Source organism: Chinchilla lanigera, unplaced genomic scaffold, assembly GCF_000276665.1.
Source record: "Chinchilla lanigera isolate Chin_1 unplaced genomic scaffold, ChiLan1.0 scaffold00052, whole genome shotgun sequence".
Classification (NCBI taxonomy): domain Eukaryota; kingdom Metazoa; phylum Chordata; class Mammalia; order Rodentia; family Chinchillidae; genus Chinchilla; species Chinchilla lanigera.
In genome coordinates this window covers 7065362-7081326 of record NW_004955453.1, presented here as the reverse complement: position 1 = coordinate 7081326, position 15965 = coordinate 7065362, and the positions used below count along the sequence as shown (strand labels likewise).

General features: G+C 34.2%; 1 protein-coding gene across 1 annotated transcript in view; it reads left to right on the top strand.

Annotated features, from left to right (window-relative positions):
* Positions 1-14818, top strand: part of Agfg1 (ArfGAP with FG repeats 1) — a gene marked incomplete at its 5' end in the record, with an annotated part of 61370 nt that extends 46552 nt beyond the window's left edge. Inside the window, 8 exon segments of the mRNA XM_013519948.1 lie at positions 823-1035; positions 2218-2398; positions 3433-3512; positions 3763-3855; positions 7823-7870; positions 9389-9547; positions 10856-10947; positions 11462-14818. Coding sequence (XP_013375402.1) covers positions 823-1035; positions 2218-2398; positions 3433-3512; positions 3763-3855; positions 7823-7870; positions 9389-9547; positions 10856-10947; positions 11462-11521 — 926 coding nt within the window.
* Between the last annotated feature and the right edge of the window lie 1147 nt (positions 14819-15965).

The window sequence follows — 15965 nt, the reverse complement described above, 5'->3', positions numbered from 1 at the left end:
TGTACCACAGTGACTATTAAATGAATTGTCCTTTATTAAGTCAGAAATTGCTGTAATAACTGCCTTTTTATGTCTTGTTTTTTTGTTTGTTTGTTTGTTTTTGTTTTTCTTCCAGTACCAGGAATCGAACTCACGACCTTGCACTTGCCAGGCAGGCGCTTTGCCACTGAGCTAAATCCCCAGCCCCTGCCTTTTTATGTCTTGAACTGTACGATAGGGCATGATTTTACTGTGAATATCATATTATTCAATGCACATTAAATTACTATGTATAATTAAGTGACAGCTTTTCAAGTGAAATAAGCCTGAAGTGCAAAGACCATTTTTTAAAAGAAATCCTTGATTAAAAGAATACATTTTAACCATTGTTAATCCCAACCCCTGGGATTTGTTTAAATCATGTGTCTATGGAACTTTAAATGCTTGAACCCTCCAAGTAAGAGAGCTTGCATCTTGTCTATAGTGTCTTGTGGAACTAGTTTAGAGCGTAGAATATAGTTGCATTGTTTTATGGATAACTGAATTTCAACTAGATATCACGGAGTCAGCCCCCTACTTCCCTGTTACATTCTGTATCCCAAGCTAGATGTTATTTTATATTGGCCTAGTTTCACAGATTATAAAAAGTCACATTTAGGTGATTAAAGTTGAGTGCCATGTACCGGTCATTGGTTTGTAAGAAATACAGATTATAAAATAATATATAAATATATGTCCTATAATTCTTATGAACATTTAACTTAGGGAGTAGTGAGCAGTAGTTTTCCAAAGGGTATTGGGGAAAGTCCATCAATTTCAAGTACTCTGTTTATTCTGTTACAGGTGGAAGTGCTGGATCAGTAAATGCTAATTTTGCTCATTTTGATAACTTCCCCAAATCCTCCAGTGCTGATTTTGGAACCTTCAGTACTTCTCAGAGTCATCAGACAGCATCAGCTGTTAGTAAAGTTTCAACAACAAACAAACCTGGATTACAGACCGCGGACAAATATGCAGCACTTGCTAATTTAGACAATATCTTCAGTGCTGGGCAAGGTATCAAGCTTTAAACAAAGCTAATACAAATGTGTATGTTAAGCAGGGCTTTAAAATTGGTATATTTATTAACATCTGAGAATGTTTGACTTTCCTCAGTTGAGTAGAAATTGCGTCTACATTTTGAGTAAAATTGTCATTTGGTACTTTTGGACCCAAATCAACTATAACACTGAAGGCATAGAAATTAATCTATATACTTTTGTTTGTTTGTTTGTTTTTGGAGACAGGGTCTTGCTATGTGGTTCAGGCTGGTCTTGAATTTACTGTGGAGCCCAGGCTGGCTTTGAACTTGTGGCAATCCTACCTCAGCCTCCCTAGTGCTGGGATAATGGGTGTGTGCCACCATGTGTGGCCTAAAGTTGTACTTTTAAAAGGAAATCATTGAAAAACATTTAATTTTTTTCTAGAGAGCATTCTTTATTCTGTAGCCATAACATATGAGTAGATGCCATTAAAGAGCTTAATGGAAGGATTATTTGGTAATTTTTATAATGTATTCAGTTTGAACAATTTCCTATTAGTATTTTGGTATTTAAATCCATTATCTTTATACTATAGTTTTATACCAAGTTTTGGCCTTAAGGTCAGTATTTTGTCGCTAAAAATGCATAGCGCAAGGATGTAGTAGTGCTAGACTGAATAATGCATCTTGATGTCTGGGACTGTCTTTCTTATCTCCAAAATGAGAATGATAATAGCACTGAACTCATGGAGTTGTGTTTTGTGCACTGTTGCCTGTATGATATTACAGCAGTGCCTGACATACATTAAGTGCTTAGTAAGTGCTTTCTATTAAAATTATCTCAAACTTTTTAATGAAAAATCTTAGGAAAATGGTAATACTAATAGGTTGTTCATATTTGGTCCACCATTTTATGAGTTTATGTTTACTTCAGTGAAATACACTTGTCTTGGATTCAAGAATTTCTTATTTTTAGTCTAGATATATTATGACTGTTATTCTAGACAGACTCTTAGATTCTTGTTGCAGAAATAGTAATTATATTTTCACCACAGTGATTTCTATGGGAACTAATCTTGTCTCCAGTACTGTTTAAGTTATTTAGTAAGGTCTAGAATCCTGTATATTTAATTTTTTAGCTCCAAGAAAAGCTTTAAGTTTACCTCTGTTTTGTTGCAAATATGGTAACTTTTTTTTTTTTTGGGGTTCGTTTCCAGGTGGTGATCAAGGGAGTGGTTTTGGGGCCACAGGTAAAGCTCCTGTCGGTTCTGTGGTTTCAGTTCCTAGTCAGCCAAGCGCATCTTCAGACAAGTACGCAGCGCTGGCCGAATTAGACAGCGTGTTCAGCTCTGCAGCCACCTCCAGTAATGCATATACTTCCACTAGTAATGCTAGCAGGTACTTTGTCTTGGCATCCCTGCATTTGTTTTATCTTTTAATTTTTTTTTCAACTCTGAATAACATAGTTAAATAAATATTTGGAGGATATAATTTAAAAATAATTGAGTAGTTTTTAAATCTGAGCAAATTGAGCTTAATTTGCTAGTAAAAATGTAATCATTGAGTAATTATCTTATTTTTTTCTTTCTTGCATCAGAAATTTTGTTACTATCATCCTTGAATGCTACAATATAATTAAAAGAGTATGTGCACATCTTTAAATGGACAATTATATACATATTATACTCAGCAGATAATCAGTTCAGTAGTCAGATTATGTACTTCTAAGGTATAGTTTTCAATCATGAAGACTAAAGTATTGTGTTATAGTCTTAGTTTTTAGAACTGTTTGCACCAAAAACCATCACTCATTTCACCTTTCTTAAGTGTCCTAGTGGTATTTATAAACAGTTTTTACTATATTTATACATATAATTGATACATCATCTGTGCATCTTTGTAAGGTCATTTGTTCTTCGTACACTTCAATCAAAACAACTTGAAACATGGGTCTTCTATTAAATCAGCTGTTAAAGGGATTTGCAAAAAATAAAAAACAGTGCTAGTCTTCTCATTAAGTTTTTTTGTTTTCAAAATCTAGTTTTTTTGTAGTGCTAATGATATATATGTTGTGTCATGGCTGTATTTAAATCTGAAGAACATTTCAAAAAAATCTGGACTTTAATTTCTTTGTGATACAGATTGATAGATATAGCACAAATATGTTGTTATTGGGTCTCTAATTTTTCAGAATGTAAACATCTTGAGATTCGCAGTCTGAGAACTGTTTTTTTTTTTTTTTTTTTTTCCTCCGGTACCGGGAACCGAACTCACGACCTTGCGCTTGCCAGGCAGGCGCTTTTGCCGCTGAGCTAAATCCCCAGCCCGAACTGTTGTAATATATGATATGTTCAGTGTTTCCACATTTTGTAGCTATCTGGTAGGCAGATCACTTTTTAAAAAAAATATTGACCCTTTAAAATACTTTTCAGCAGTGTTTTTGGAACAGTGCCAGTGGGTGCTTCGACACAGACTCAGCCTGCTTCTTCAAGTGTGCCTGCTCCATTTGGAGGTATGTGCTTCTGGTACATGCGTCTTTAACTATCTATAAAGGTATTGGTTTTTACAGAAAAAATGTATATATGGTAGCATTTTCTTTAGTAGACTAGTGAAAGTACAGCCTTTTTGATAATAAATTACTGCAATAATTTATTATCCTAAAGGTTATGTTTCCTCATTTCATAAATATTGTAAGCAAATATTTTAAATCTTGAGTACAAAATACATTAGGATTTTATACTATATTTTTTAATTTTTTGAAGCTACGCCTTCCACAAATCCATTTGTTGCTGCTGGTGGTCCTTCTGTGGCGTCTTCTACAAATCCATTTCAGACCAATGCCAGAGGAGCAACAGGTAAGGATAAAAGAGTTTGGAATACTAAATGAGGAAAGTTTCTTATCAGAAAGGCAGCATATGAGCAACACCAGAGAAATCAAACCTCTTTTTTACTGGAGTGAATGGAAAATGAATAGAAGAGTTTTGCCCGTAAAGACAAATGCTAGCTGAAAGTTTATAAAATTTGGGGATTTAACAGTTGAGGGAGACTTCAGAGGAATTGTCTAGTACCTGTTCTTCTGGTCAGAGCTTTTATTTTTCAGGTAAGGAATCCCAAACATGGAGATGATTCTTCGTTGGACTTACGTAGCTAATTTATAGCAAAAGGAAAGCTTAAACACAGAAATTTTGACTTATTTGGGGCCTGGTTGTAGAATTATTGGCTATCAGTCATTCAACCTTTTTCCTCCCTGGAACTGTCTGTAGCATAGGTTGACCTTGAACTTTTTAGCCTTTCTCCTATTTTAGTCTCCTCAAGTGGTGGGGTTATAGATGTGTGCCACACTGCCTAGCTTTCAATCACTCATTCTTAGCAGAACATTACTGTGAGTGTTTTAGCCCCTATAAGACTGCATCAGATAATTTACTTTGTCACATGAATTCTAATTAAGTCTTACTCTAGTGCATCTCTTCCAGGGTGTTCACATATTTGAAACTGTGGGAGCCTGGTTCAGTTTTGGTGTAATACTTAAGTCTTTTCTTTGGTAAATTTTTTCCCTTTAATTCGTACCCCTTGCACATGCACACCCCACAGGCCTGTTTGATTCATATCAAGCCAGTCACATCTCTCACTCTGTACTGCTTCGAGTTTTACCCCGTTTATGCTAAACACCAGAGCTGGGATTACAGGCATGCACCACCACCCCCGGCTAGTACATTCAATTCTTAAAATACACATTTTAATCTTTTCTTTTAATTTACAGAATGTTGGGGATTTAAATTTCTTTTAACATACGGGAACTTCGTTTAGGAGATTAATGTAAATAGCTTAAGACCTTTTTAATTTTAGGATTCAGTGATATTTAGCATTATTTTTCCAATCATTGAATCTAATTAATAGTTTTCAATAATTGGGAAATTTCTCTTACAGGTTGTTTTCCTTTCGCCAGTGTATGAATGACCTGTTTTTCCTCCCCTCTTATTTGAAAAAGTGAACAAATGGCTTTAGAGAATTTTTTTGCAGGAAATCAAGGAAATAACTTGTAGAGCTGAAAGATTGCATAAGTAGTAACTAGATGCCACATCTCATTTTTTTTATCTTGTAGATAAAAACTCATTTACAAAAATAGTAATCAGTTTGCTTAAGTAGGGTTCAAAGTTAAGTAATAGCTAACCTGATATTAATGCCCAGGATGCTTCTAAACTAATGCTGTTTTCCATTCCAGCTTGATTATGTATTCATGAAACATAAACATACCAGCATTATGTAGTATTCCTTCTTTATATCTAAATATTCAATAGACCCACCTACCCTTCCTTAGTAAACTCTAGAAATGAATATTAATGCAAAAAGCAAACAAAAAAGAATGACAGTTGAGAAAAAAGCGAGTAACCTAAGAAGTAAGCTATATTGGACTGTATAGGACATATTTTTATTTATAGGAAAATAAGAGACTGGTATTCAGAATATTTAAATAATTCCTTACAACTCTATAGTAAAATTACTAAGCAAATTAAAAAAGTAGGCAAAAGATTTGAATAAAATTTCTTTAAGAAGGTGTAGCAATGATCAGTGAGCATGAAAACAGATATATATCATTAGTCAGTAGGGGAATGTAAATCAAAACCACCGGGTAATGTCACTTTATACCCCCTAGGATAACTGTAGTATACAGATAGTAATAAACATTACTGAGGAAAGAAAGTGATTAGAAGCTTCACATACTGCTTGTGGGAATGTAAAATGCTGAAATGTCTTTGGAAAACACTTTGACCATTCCTTGAAAAGGTTAACAAAGTTATCTTGCATTTCCAATATTAGAAACATATCCAACAGGAATGGAACATAAGTCTGCACAAAAACTCATAGACATGATACATAGTAGCTAAAAGTGGAAATAACCCATATATCACCAAGTGATGAAGCAAGATGTTGAATGGGCCTATAGTAGAATATTTTTTCATAGAAAGTAATGAAATTCTTACATGCGCTATCCAATATGGGTGAACCTTGAAAAACTTTATTCTAAGTAAAACAAGGTAATTACAGAGGGCCTCTGTATTTATGATTCTATTTGTGTGAAGTGCCAAGAATAGGCAAAAGTCTATAGAGACAGAAAATTGATTAGTGGTTGCCAGGGGTTGGTAGTAGTAGTGGGCATTATAGGGAGAAACAGCTGAGAGGTCTGGAATTTCTTTAACAAGGGATGAAAGTAACCTAAAATTAGATTGTGATAATAGTTGCACAACTCTGATTATATAAGTATAAGAAACCTTAAATTCTGTACTTTTTTTTTTTTTTTTGGGTGCTGGGAATTGAACTCAGGACCTTGCACTTGCCAGGCAGGCGCTTATGCCAGTGAGCTATATCCCCGGCCCAAATACTGTACTTTTTTTTTTTGTTTGTTTTGTTTTTTGTTTTTTTTGGTTTTTCTCCGGTACCAGGAACCGAACTCACGACCTTGCGCCTGCCAGGCAGGCGCTTTTGCCGCTGAGCTAAATCCCCAGCCCCCATACTGTACTTTTAATGGACAAATTGGAGACTCCAGTTTGGGACTCCAGAACTTTTGGCCATGGAATGGGGGTGACATTTTTGTGCCAGTTAATATAGTGGTTAATACTGGTTAACAATTACTGTTGCTTGAGATGTTCCTATCCATATTCTATGGAAGAGGATTGTGTGCCTAAATACATATGGGAAATGCTGGAATAACCACAGTTAACTAGTATTACTAAATTAGGACTTTTCAAAGCCTTTAGAGTGCTCTGAGAGGAGATAAATGTAAAATGACCAAACTTGTTTATCACAGAGCCATTAGCTTTTTTCAGAGTATAGTATAAAAAAGTCCTTATAAGTTATCAAGAAAAAATATTTTTTAATACTCTCAGTACTTAATTCACTGTTACACATTTAATCTTCATAGCAGCTTTGGTGAAGTGTGAGGTCTTATTATCCCTGTCTTCTCACCCCTCCTTCCCTTGGCAAATGAGGAAACTCAGGCTTATAGCTGTTAGGTAACATCATGCAGCTAGAAAATGCCTGAACCAAGACTGAGAAGCACTTTATCTCTTAATCACTATTTTCTCAGATTTATGCTAGTCTTAAAAATATTCTAATTGAAAATATATAGAAACGTATTTTAGAATCCACCCATTCTACATTGTTAAGATAAACAGAAAGTTTAAGTACTTAACAGTCTTAGTTTGTCTTTTACTGATTGTGTATACTTACGTGTAACTTCTATCCTCAAACATGCCAGGTAAGATGTATTCCAGTTGCGGTGTTCTTTTTCTCCTTGTCTTTTACCCTTACATTTTAAGCTGAAAGTGTCCCACTTACCTTTCTAGTGAATTGTATTTAAATAATTTCCCCCTCATTATACTTAGTGCACCGAGTTATCTTTTGGGTATTTCTAGTTACTGAGTGGTACATAAAACTATCTGGCATTGTTCAGGTGCTGTCTCCGAAATTTGTAGATACTAAATAGTATTTTTGGGGGTAGCTCATCATGCCTACAAAGCCTTTTTCTATGGATACAGTTGTGTCTTCACATGAAAAGTGCTTATTTTAAAAAAATGGACTTCACCAGTGTTCTTTATTTGGTATTATTTTAAACTGCACTTTGAGCAGGAGCAATAATGTCATGAATATAGTTGAAATAAAAAGTCTCATTTTGTGAATGTGTTTTTATAATATATTTTTATGCTACCCAGCCGGCAACAGTACATTCTGATTTTAAAATTCTTTAATGAAACATTTACTTTTATTTTAATAATAGTTGTCCGTGACTTAATTGACATTGGTCTCTTTATGGCTTTCCGTAAGGCCTTTCTGGAGCAATGCATTCTCAAGTGTTTCCTCACGCTCATTTTGGTAGGTGGCCACAGCTAACCTCTAGATTTGTGTAGCAACTTGTCTACCTGCTTGTGGAAGCTTCTGCTACGTTTCTGGATCCTTGCATGTTTAATTAAGTTTTTCCATGTTTTAAAATGGAGTGGGCATGGATGTGTGGCATCAAGATTGCATTGTATTCGGTTACTTGAAAATCTTTGTAGTGATTCATGTTTTAATGCTAAAAGCATTATTGCTTACCTCCATGGTCACAATGCAATGTTAATAGCTGTTTTGATTCTTTTCCTTAAGTTTGAATTCATAGTACTTCAAATGATATTCCAAACCATTTTACCACATTATTCCATGGAGTTTGATTTTGCTTAAGTGTATCCAACTTTTGCTTTTTAGTGCTTTTTTTGAACAGTGATTTGTCAGTTATGTCAGTGCATTATTGTCTGTTATGAAACCCTCCCGTTTCCCTTGCAATGTGCTTATTCTTTCACTTGCTTCCCAGTAGCCTATTTTTCCTTTTTTCTTGTCAGTGATGAACAAATAATTTTTAAAAGTTTAATAATCCAGTTAGATTGAGTAACGTTGCATTGTGGTAACAACTAGGATTATGAGCAGCATTACTTTGGGCAACATCTGTAACTTGTTTTTCAGTTTTGTAGAAATTGAAACACTTTATGGAACATTTTTAGTATGAACTTTTTGTATCATAGATCAGGGATTGAGTTGGTAAACTTTTTTTAAGATCAGGAAATTTGGTGAATGATTTTTTTTTTTTTTGAGAACATGCAAATACCATTGCATCATGTAATTACTAGAAATTATTTAAAGCAACCTTATTTTCTCTTATTTCCCTGAGTCCTTTCCTAGAACATATAGCTGGAAGGTGCTGTATTAAATATTTACCAGCAGTAACACAGTGTTCTGCTACTACATGTGTTTCTGGAATTGGAATTGGTTTATAAATGATGAGTAATTGGGGTTGTTTTGGCTTTAGTTTTTTACTCTAGTTACAAAACCACATAGTTGTGAGTGGTCTGCCTCTGACTGTGTCCCATAAATCGTTTTATTTTTTAGTGATCTTTTTTCAGAGTTAAAAATTTTTTTCCAGCAATGCTCATATTACATTATGGCAAACACTTTAGTATGTGTGCTGCTAAAGCGAGCACTGGCAAGCAGTTTAGAAAATAAAAAAATATAGTAAACTTAAAAACAAACATGTATACTAGTTTACATATGAATTACACTGTGTGAGACTTGCTGTAGACTTTATATAATTACTTTGAGAAACTTTCTCAGGCTTTCAAAGACAGCTTTAGTAATTTGATTTTTATCATTGTGTTTCAGAACAACAAAATACCTTAGGTTACGGTGAGGTTTATAATACTAAAGCTCATCATTACTACTGTGTTAGAATTTTGGGGTTTCAATGCCTTTAAAGTGTATCTTAACATTTTTCAAGGTAAGCAGTGCTTACTTGACAATATTAAGTATTAGAAACATACTGGTGTTTTGAGTGTAACTGATGTGTCCTTCTTTTTTTTTCAGCGGCAACCTTTGGTACAGCATCCATGAGCATGCCTGCGGGGTTTGGGACCCCTGCTCCCTATAGTCTTCCCACCAGCTTTAGTGGCAGTTTCCAGCAACCTGCCTTCCCAGCGCAAGCAGCTTTCCCTCAACAGACAGCTTTTTCTCAACAGCCCAATGGTAAGGTCTAATATTTGGCTAACTGCAGGTCTACTTTAGGTATCTTTTACATACCATAATGTTAAGTGTTTGAGACAATGGCTTACCTAAAAATGCCTTTATAGAGTTATATACTGGGTGTTTACTATACAAAAATTGAAGCCTTTGGTGATTTTGGTTTCAGCAAAGTTACTCTTTTATGTTTTTCAGAATCACCAGTGTCTTTCTCACTAATTCATTATACATGCTCTGCTCTGTTCCCTGGTTTGGAAAGGAAACTTTATAGACCTCTAGAGTATTTGCTTTAATTTGTTTTCTATCACAAAAATGTTTCCTGTGTGCTTTTTTATGTAAGGATTTATATGTGTTTTAAAAGTAGATTACACTTTAATTGGGAGTTTCTTGTTTTTAGAAGAGGTGGGCCAGGCTTGGTGTTACATGCCTGTAATCCCAGCACTCGGGAGGCTGAAGCATGAGGATCATTGAAAGTTCGAGACTGGCCTGGGGTACAAAGTGAGCTCAAGTCCAGCTTGAACTGCATAGAGAGACCCTGTCTCAAAAAAAAAAAAAAAAGAGATATTACTCCACCATTTTTTTTTTTTAACCTATTTCTCGTTTGCTGAATTTTGAAATCCGTAGATTTAAAAATTATTGTGGAATTACAAATACATGTTTTCTTTTTTAATATTTCTTTTTTTTTTTTTTTTTTTTTTGTCTTTTTGAGACAGGGTTTTGCTATGCACTTCAGGCTGGCCTTGAACTCACAATGATCCTCCTGCCTCAGCCTTCCTAGGGCTAGGATTACAGGCGTGAGCTACCACACCTGGCTATGTTTTCTTTTTTATCTAAGTGGTTAGATAAAAATTTTAAAATGCCGTCCATGGAAGAACCATAAATGATACAATATTTCCAGGAAATTTTGTGTTTTTTTCATTGAAACCATTGTGTTGTCCACACAACCTCTCACAAATAATCAGAAATCCCCTTGACTGGCTGTAATTTACACAGCGGGGACAGGTTGGCACTAACATGTCAGATCTCTGTGAAGCTCTTTTAAAACATAACCTCAAGGGGCTGGCCATTTAGCTCAGCGGCACAGTGCCTGCCTGGTAAGTGTGAGGTCCTGAGTTCGATTCCTGGTACTGGAAAAAAAAAATAAACATAACCTCAGAAGCTTGTCACTTGCATCTGAAAGAGCATGAGACCTAACAGCTTAACCTTCATAATTCGTTCTTGCTGCTCTGGCTAGAATTTCTAGAAATATAGAGACTATAAGCAACAGATTATATCTTGAAGATAGAGATTATAATTGGTGTTTGCTTTAACAAGGTGCAGGTTTTGCAGCATTTGGACAGACAAAGCCAGTGGTGACCCCTTTTGGTCAAGTTGCAGCTGCTGGAGTATCTAGTAATCCTTTTATGGTAAGTGAAATTCAAAATAGGATGTGACTGTGCTATTTGGTGTTCTCCTGATAAAACACCTGAAGGTTATACAAATGGAGACATCCTTATCTGAGCTTTACAAATAATTAGTTGCAAGTCAACACAGTGACAGTAAATGAGCTATTTTGTAATAAGAAATGTACGTGCTTTTTCTCAAAATACCATTTTAGTAGAGGCCATGGATTAGTGAATCAGTATGAAAAGGAGTCTTAGAGTCCTTTTTGGACTCGTAGGAATCACAACTTATTCTTTTAAAGGACCAAGTTCCTAGAATCTAGTAGAACAGTTATATGAAATAATGGCTGATAAAAGCATAGTCCCTGATACGTAAAGTTTCTGTCTCTGTTAATAGTGATGGATATTGTCAATACTAATAAAATAATTCTAAATGTAAGAAAAGTTTGATAGGATTAAATTAAGTACAGTTTAATATTTTCTTATTTTGTGCACACACCACTTTTATTTGTCTATTTTGTCTTCTGTTTTTCTTTAGACTGGTGCACCAACAGGACAATTCCCAACAGGAAGCTCATCAACCAATCCTTTCTTATAGCCTTATATAGACACTTTACTGGAACGAACTTTTATGTGGTCACATTACATTGCTCCGCCTCTTGCACTGTTGTCTTGTTTCACTGATCTTAGCTTTAAACACAAGAGAAGTCTTTAAAAAGCCTGCATTGTGTATTGAACACCAGGTAATAAGTGCAAAACAGAGGGCTCTCATGACAACTTTTAACCTGTGAATTGGCAGAAAAAGATAGCGGTATCATGTATATTAAAAATTGGCTAATATTAAGTTATTGCAGATACCACATTCATTATGCTGCAGTACTGTACATATTTTTCTTAGAAATTAGCTATTTGTGCATATCAGTATTTGTAACTTTAACACATCGTTATGTGAAAAATGTTACTGGGGGAGATAGATCAGCCACTTTTAAGGTGCTGTCATATCTTAGAATGAATGAACTAAAATCATTTTAACCATTACTACTGGAAAGTTACAAAGGAAAAATTGGAAGGTTTTATTCAGTCTTGAATTTTTCCTTTCTAAAGAGCTCTTCTATTTATACATGCCTAAATTCTTTTAAAATGTAGAGGGATACCTGTCTGCATAATAAAGCTGATCATGTTTTGCTACAGTTTGCAGGTGGAAAAAAAAATAAATATTAGAAAATATGCTATTGTTTTGTGTTCTTGCTGCAATGCCTTTACCAAAGTGGCCTTAAATATGAGTAGTGAATTGAGAACATCTTGAATTCTTAAAGACTTCTAGTGACTAACTTTTTATAAAAAGGCCATGTAGAAAATTTATTAAAACTACTAGGACTGCTATATTCAGGAATATGTCAGTGGTAAAAGCATTTAAATGTAGCTTGTCACATTTGCCGTAATACTTCTAATTTCTTTGCAACTTGTTAATTTTGTGAAATTTGTATATATGAAGAATTTGCATGTATGTGTATTTACAAATTTTTTAAAAGATCTTGAATTGTCAGACTGCAAAAGGCCTATTTTAACTATTGATTTTTAAATTTTGTCATTGAATGTATTGGAAGCAGACATGTATTAACTGTGACATGATTGCACCTGTTTTTGTTTTTGTTTTTTTTTCTTTTTTTCCCCCCCGTTTTTGGACAAACTGATACTATCTATAGGACATTTGTTTATGTTTGTCTTTTGGGGAAAAAACTGGAACCCAGTGTTATCTTAAGTTTATGGAATACTTTGTTTAAAAAAGGCAGTGATACTAAGTTTAGTTGTATCTTTTAGTTAATATTCAAATGAATTTGTTTATTTATATATAGTAAAGCCTCATTCATCCAGAGATAATCTGGCAGTCTCATCAAAACAGGACACAACTGAGAAACTTGGAGTTGTTTTTTTTAAATGCCTCTGAGCAATTCATATGTCATAAAGTCTGTATGTTAGAGCACACACATTTGTTTTTATGTAAAATTTAAATAATTTTGATTATTTGATTTCTTAGCCCCACAGCACATTAGTAGTTGAGAACTGATGACTTGGAAAGGAGACTGAAAAGACTGTGCAGAGCATACACCGTCCAGTCACTTGTAGTTTAGGGAAGCCAGCCCAGCTTACAGGACATCGTGTTACATCGTCTTCTGACAGTGGTCTTTTGTAGCTCTGCCACCAAGAAAGGGTGAAATTGAATATTCAAATATGTATTACCTATATGAAAAGTTCTATCTTAAAATGCTTCAAAACCTTGAACAGCATTGGCATTAAAAGAGATGAATATCAGTTTCCTCAAGTAGTTGTTCATGTTGAATGCCTTTTTGCCATGGTGACTGTGTGAGTTGTTGTCACAGTGTTTTACAAATCTCTGGTATTGTGGACTTGCGATCTGGTGCACATCTGACTGAAAGTAGGGCTTACCTGAACTGATTTGACAAGCAGAGTGACCCTTTTCTGAGCAATATGCCTCTTAGAATTAAACAGTTGTTACACAGGTCCATGTGTGCGTTGATATACTCTTAAAATGTTTCTGTTTTAGGGCAAGGTCCCTCAACCCATTTTTCGTGGAAGGAAAGCTTTAAGAAATGTCTTGGAATTTCTGTTTTAGCTTGTATTAAGTCCAAATAAATTCGTATCTATAAAAGTTATAATTGTAGGTCATTACCCAAATAACCTGCCAGGCTTTCCATCTAAGAGGTAAATTAAACAGCTATTCTCAAAATAATTCTAAAGACTTTTTTTTCCTCCTGGGTAAATCTTGAGGTTTGTAATTAAATAGGAACTTTTATTGGTTTATTTCTAATGAGTGCTTAAAAAAAATCAAGTGTTTAGATTAAGAAGAGACCCTGCTTTAAAGTAGATTTTCTTATGATCATTATTGTTTAAAAAATCAACTTCTATTAGGCTTTTATATTCAGATTTGCTTCTAGCTTTATATAGATCATCAGAATTATATGGAGTACTTAAAAAAAACTAATCCTGGAATGTGACAAGGCTGAAGACCTTCAAATGTCCTGGTTTACTGGTTGAATCAAATTTTTCCTGTTATGTCTTTGTCCAAGAAAGAAATTTGTCTTTTAGAATGGTAAGAACTTGGTTTAAAGGCGTATTTTTTTTGTTTTGGTTTTTGAAATAGAAAATGTTTATTCTACATTTTTGTGAAATTAGAGATTAGGTTAGTACTTTCTTCCTTAAAAGGCAAATTTGAAAAAGCATATTAGTTTTTACCTGTAAGGTGCCGTGCTCTCAACACTCATTTCCTTTGGTGCAGAGCTTATAAATTGGCAAAATCAAGAGGATAACCTAGCTGCTGCTTTATCTACAGCAGCAGTTCTGAAACATTTTGGTCTTAGAACCATAACACTTAAAAATTACCGAAGATCCCCAAATAGCTTTTATTTATGAAATTTGTATCTTTTAGAATTTATTAAAATGAGTAGATAATTTTAAAACACGTTTATTCATTTTAAGTGTAATGGTAATCCCATTGCTTATTGTAGATAACATTTTTTATGTAAAGTAACTTCTCCAAAACTACGAAAAACAGGAGGGAGCATTGTTCTACATTTTGCATATCCTTTTAATTTCTGGCTTAATAGAAACAGTGAAGTTATTCTACTGCTTTTTCATTCCCATTTGATTTTTTTATGTCCTGTAGCAGAGATTCTAGAAAACTACACTGTGTACTTGTGAAATCATACGTGTGCAGAAGGCATATAACATCGGCATATTATAAAACTAGTTTGACCTTGTGTAGCTCTTTATAGGATCTTGTGAACCCTCAAGGGTTCGCAGACCACATGTTGAGAAATTTAAATTTGTTTCCTGAACAGTTTTTCCTTGTGGAATAAACATTTTACTTCCTGAACTAAGGGGTTTTTCGTTTGTTTGTTTGCTTGGTGAGAAAAACTGAAATTCCAGTTGAAATTACAAATTTCTTAGCGTTGCTTTAATTATTTCAATGTAACAATAAGGGTGATGGTAGAGTGTGGTTTGGAAGGCTTTTCAGTATATCAAGTACTTGCTAACTGCTTTTTTTAATATTCTGTCATATAATACTGGAAATAAATCCACGGGCATAGAAAAGTTAAGCCAGTTACAGTTTTGCTGTTTGGAGTAAATATTTTATTGTTGGACTAAAATGAGATCACATTTATGTGTGAGTAGATTTTTTTTAATCTTTAGAAACTTTGTTTCTGTATCTTACATACCTAAAGATACATTCTCATTTAGCTTAACTTTCTTTCATAATTTGATGAAATTAGTTCAGCTCTTCTCTAGTTTTTAATTGTACTTGAGAATAAGGTAAATAGCGGAGCATATTTTAAACAGAAGACACATCCAGAGTATCACAGTGTTTCCCATTTTGTGATGTATTGCACCTTTATTGATGTGGTTTATGTGCTCTTCAGTTTTCAAATTGGCTTTTTAAAAGATCGTAGATTTGTATTAAATTAACCTGTTTACTGTATTGAATTAATGCTCATTATTTAAATTTTTTCTTTGTATATTTTAAAGCAATGTTATTAATTAAACTTTCTGTTTATATGGTTGTGTTTGAATAGAAGACTGTGACCGTGGTGTGGTCTAGTGTTGTACCGGTAGATGTTTAACAGTCTTGTCTTTTAAAAGAAAAAGGACGTTGTTTTGTAGTGTTTGCTTAGAGTTGGTCTGCAAATACTGTCACTGTGGCTCCTTTTACTGACTCATCTGATGTCCTGAAATGTACTTTAAAAGGAAAATACACCAGCAGATCACACCTTTGCAAGCCAGCTCCAGCACAGAATTGGTGTCTGTTTCCACAATTCCTTCTTTAAATTTGTCAGTTCTTTGATGATTGTATCCAGTATCTTGAGAGATTTTGTTTTATATTATTGTGTGAGTAATAATTCATTCAGTAAGCATTTGGAGACAAAGTTCATTTCTGAACTTGTATCAGGCACTGGAAAGAGCCTAAATCTTATGTAGAGGTTATACTTTGTGCCTTCCTCTCTGAATGTGGTGTGCACAGTATT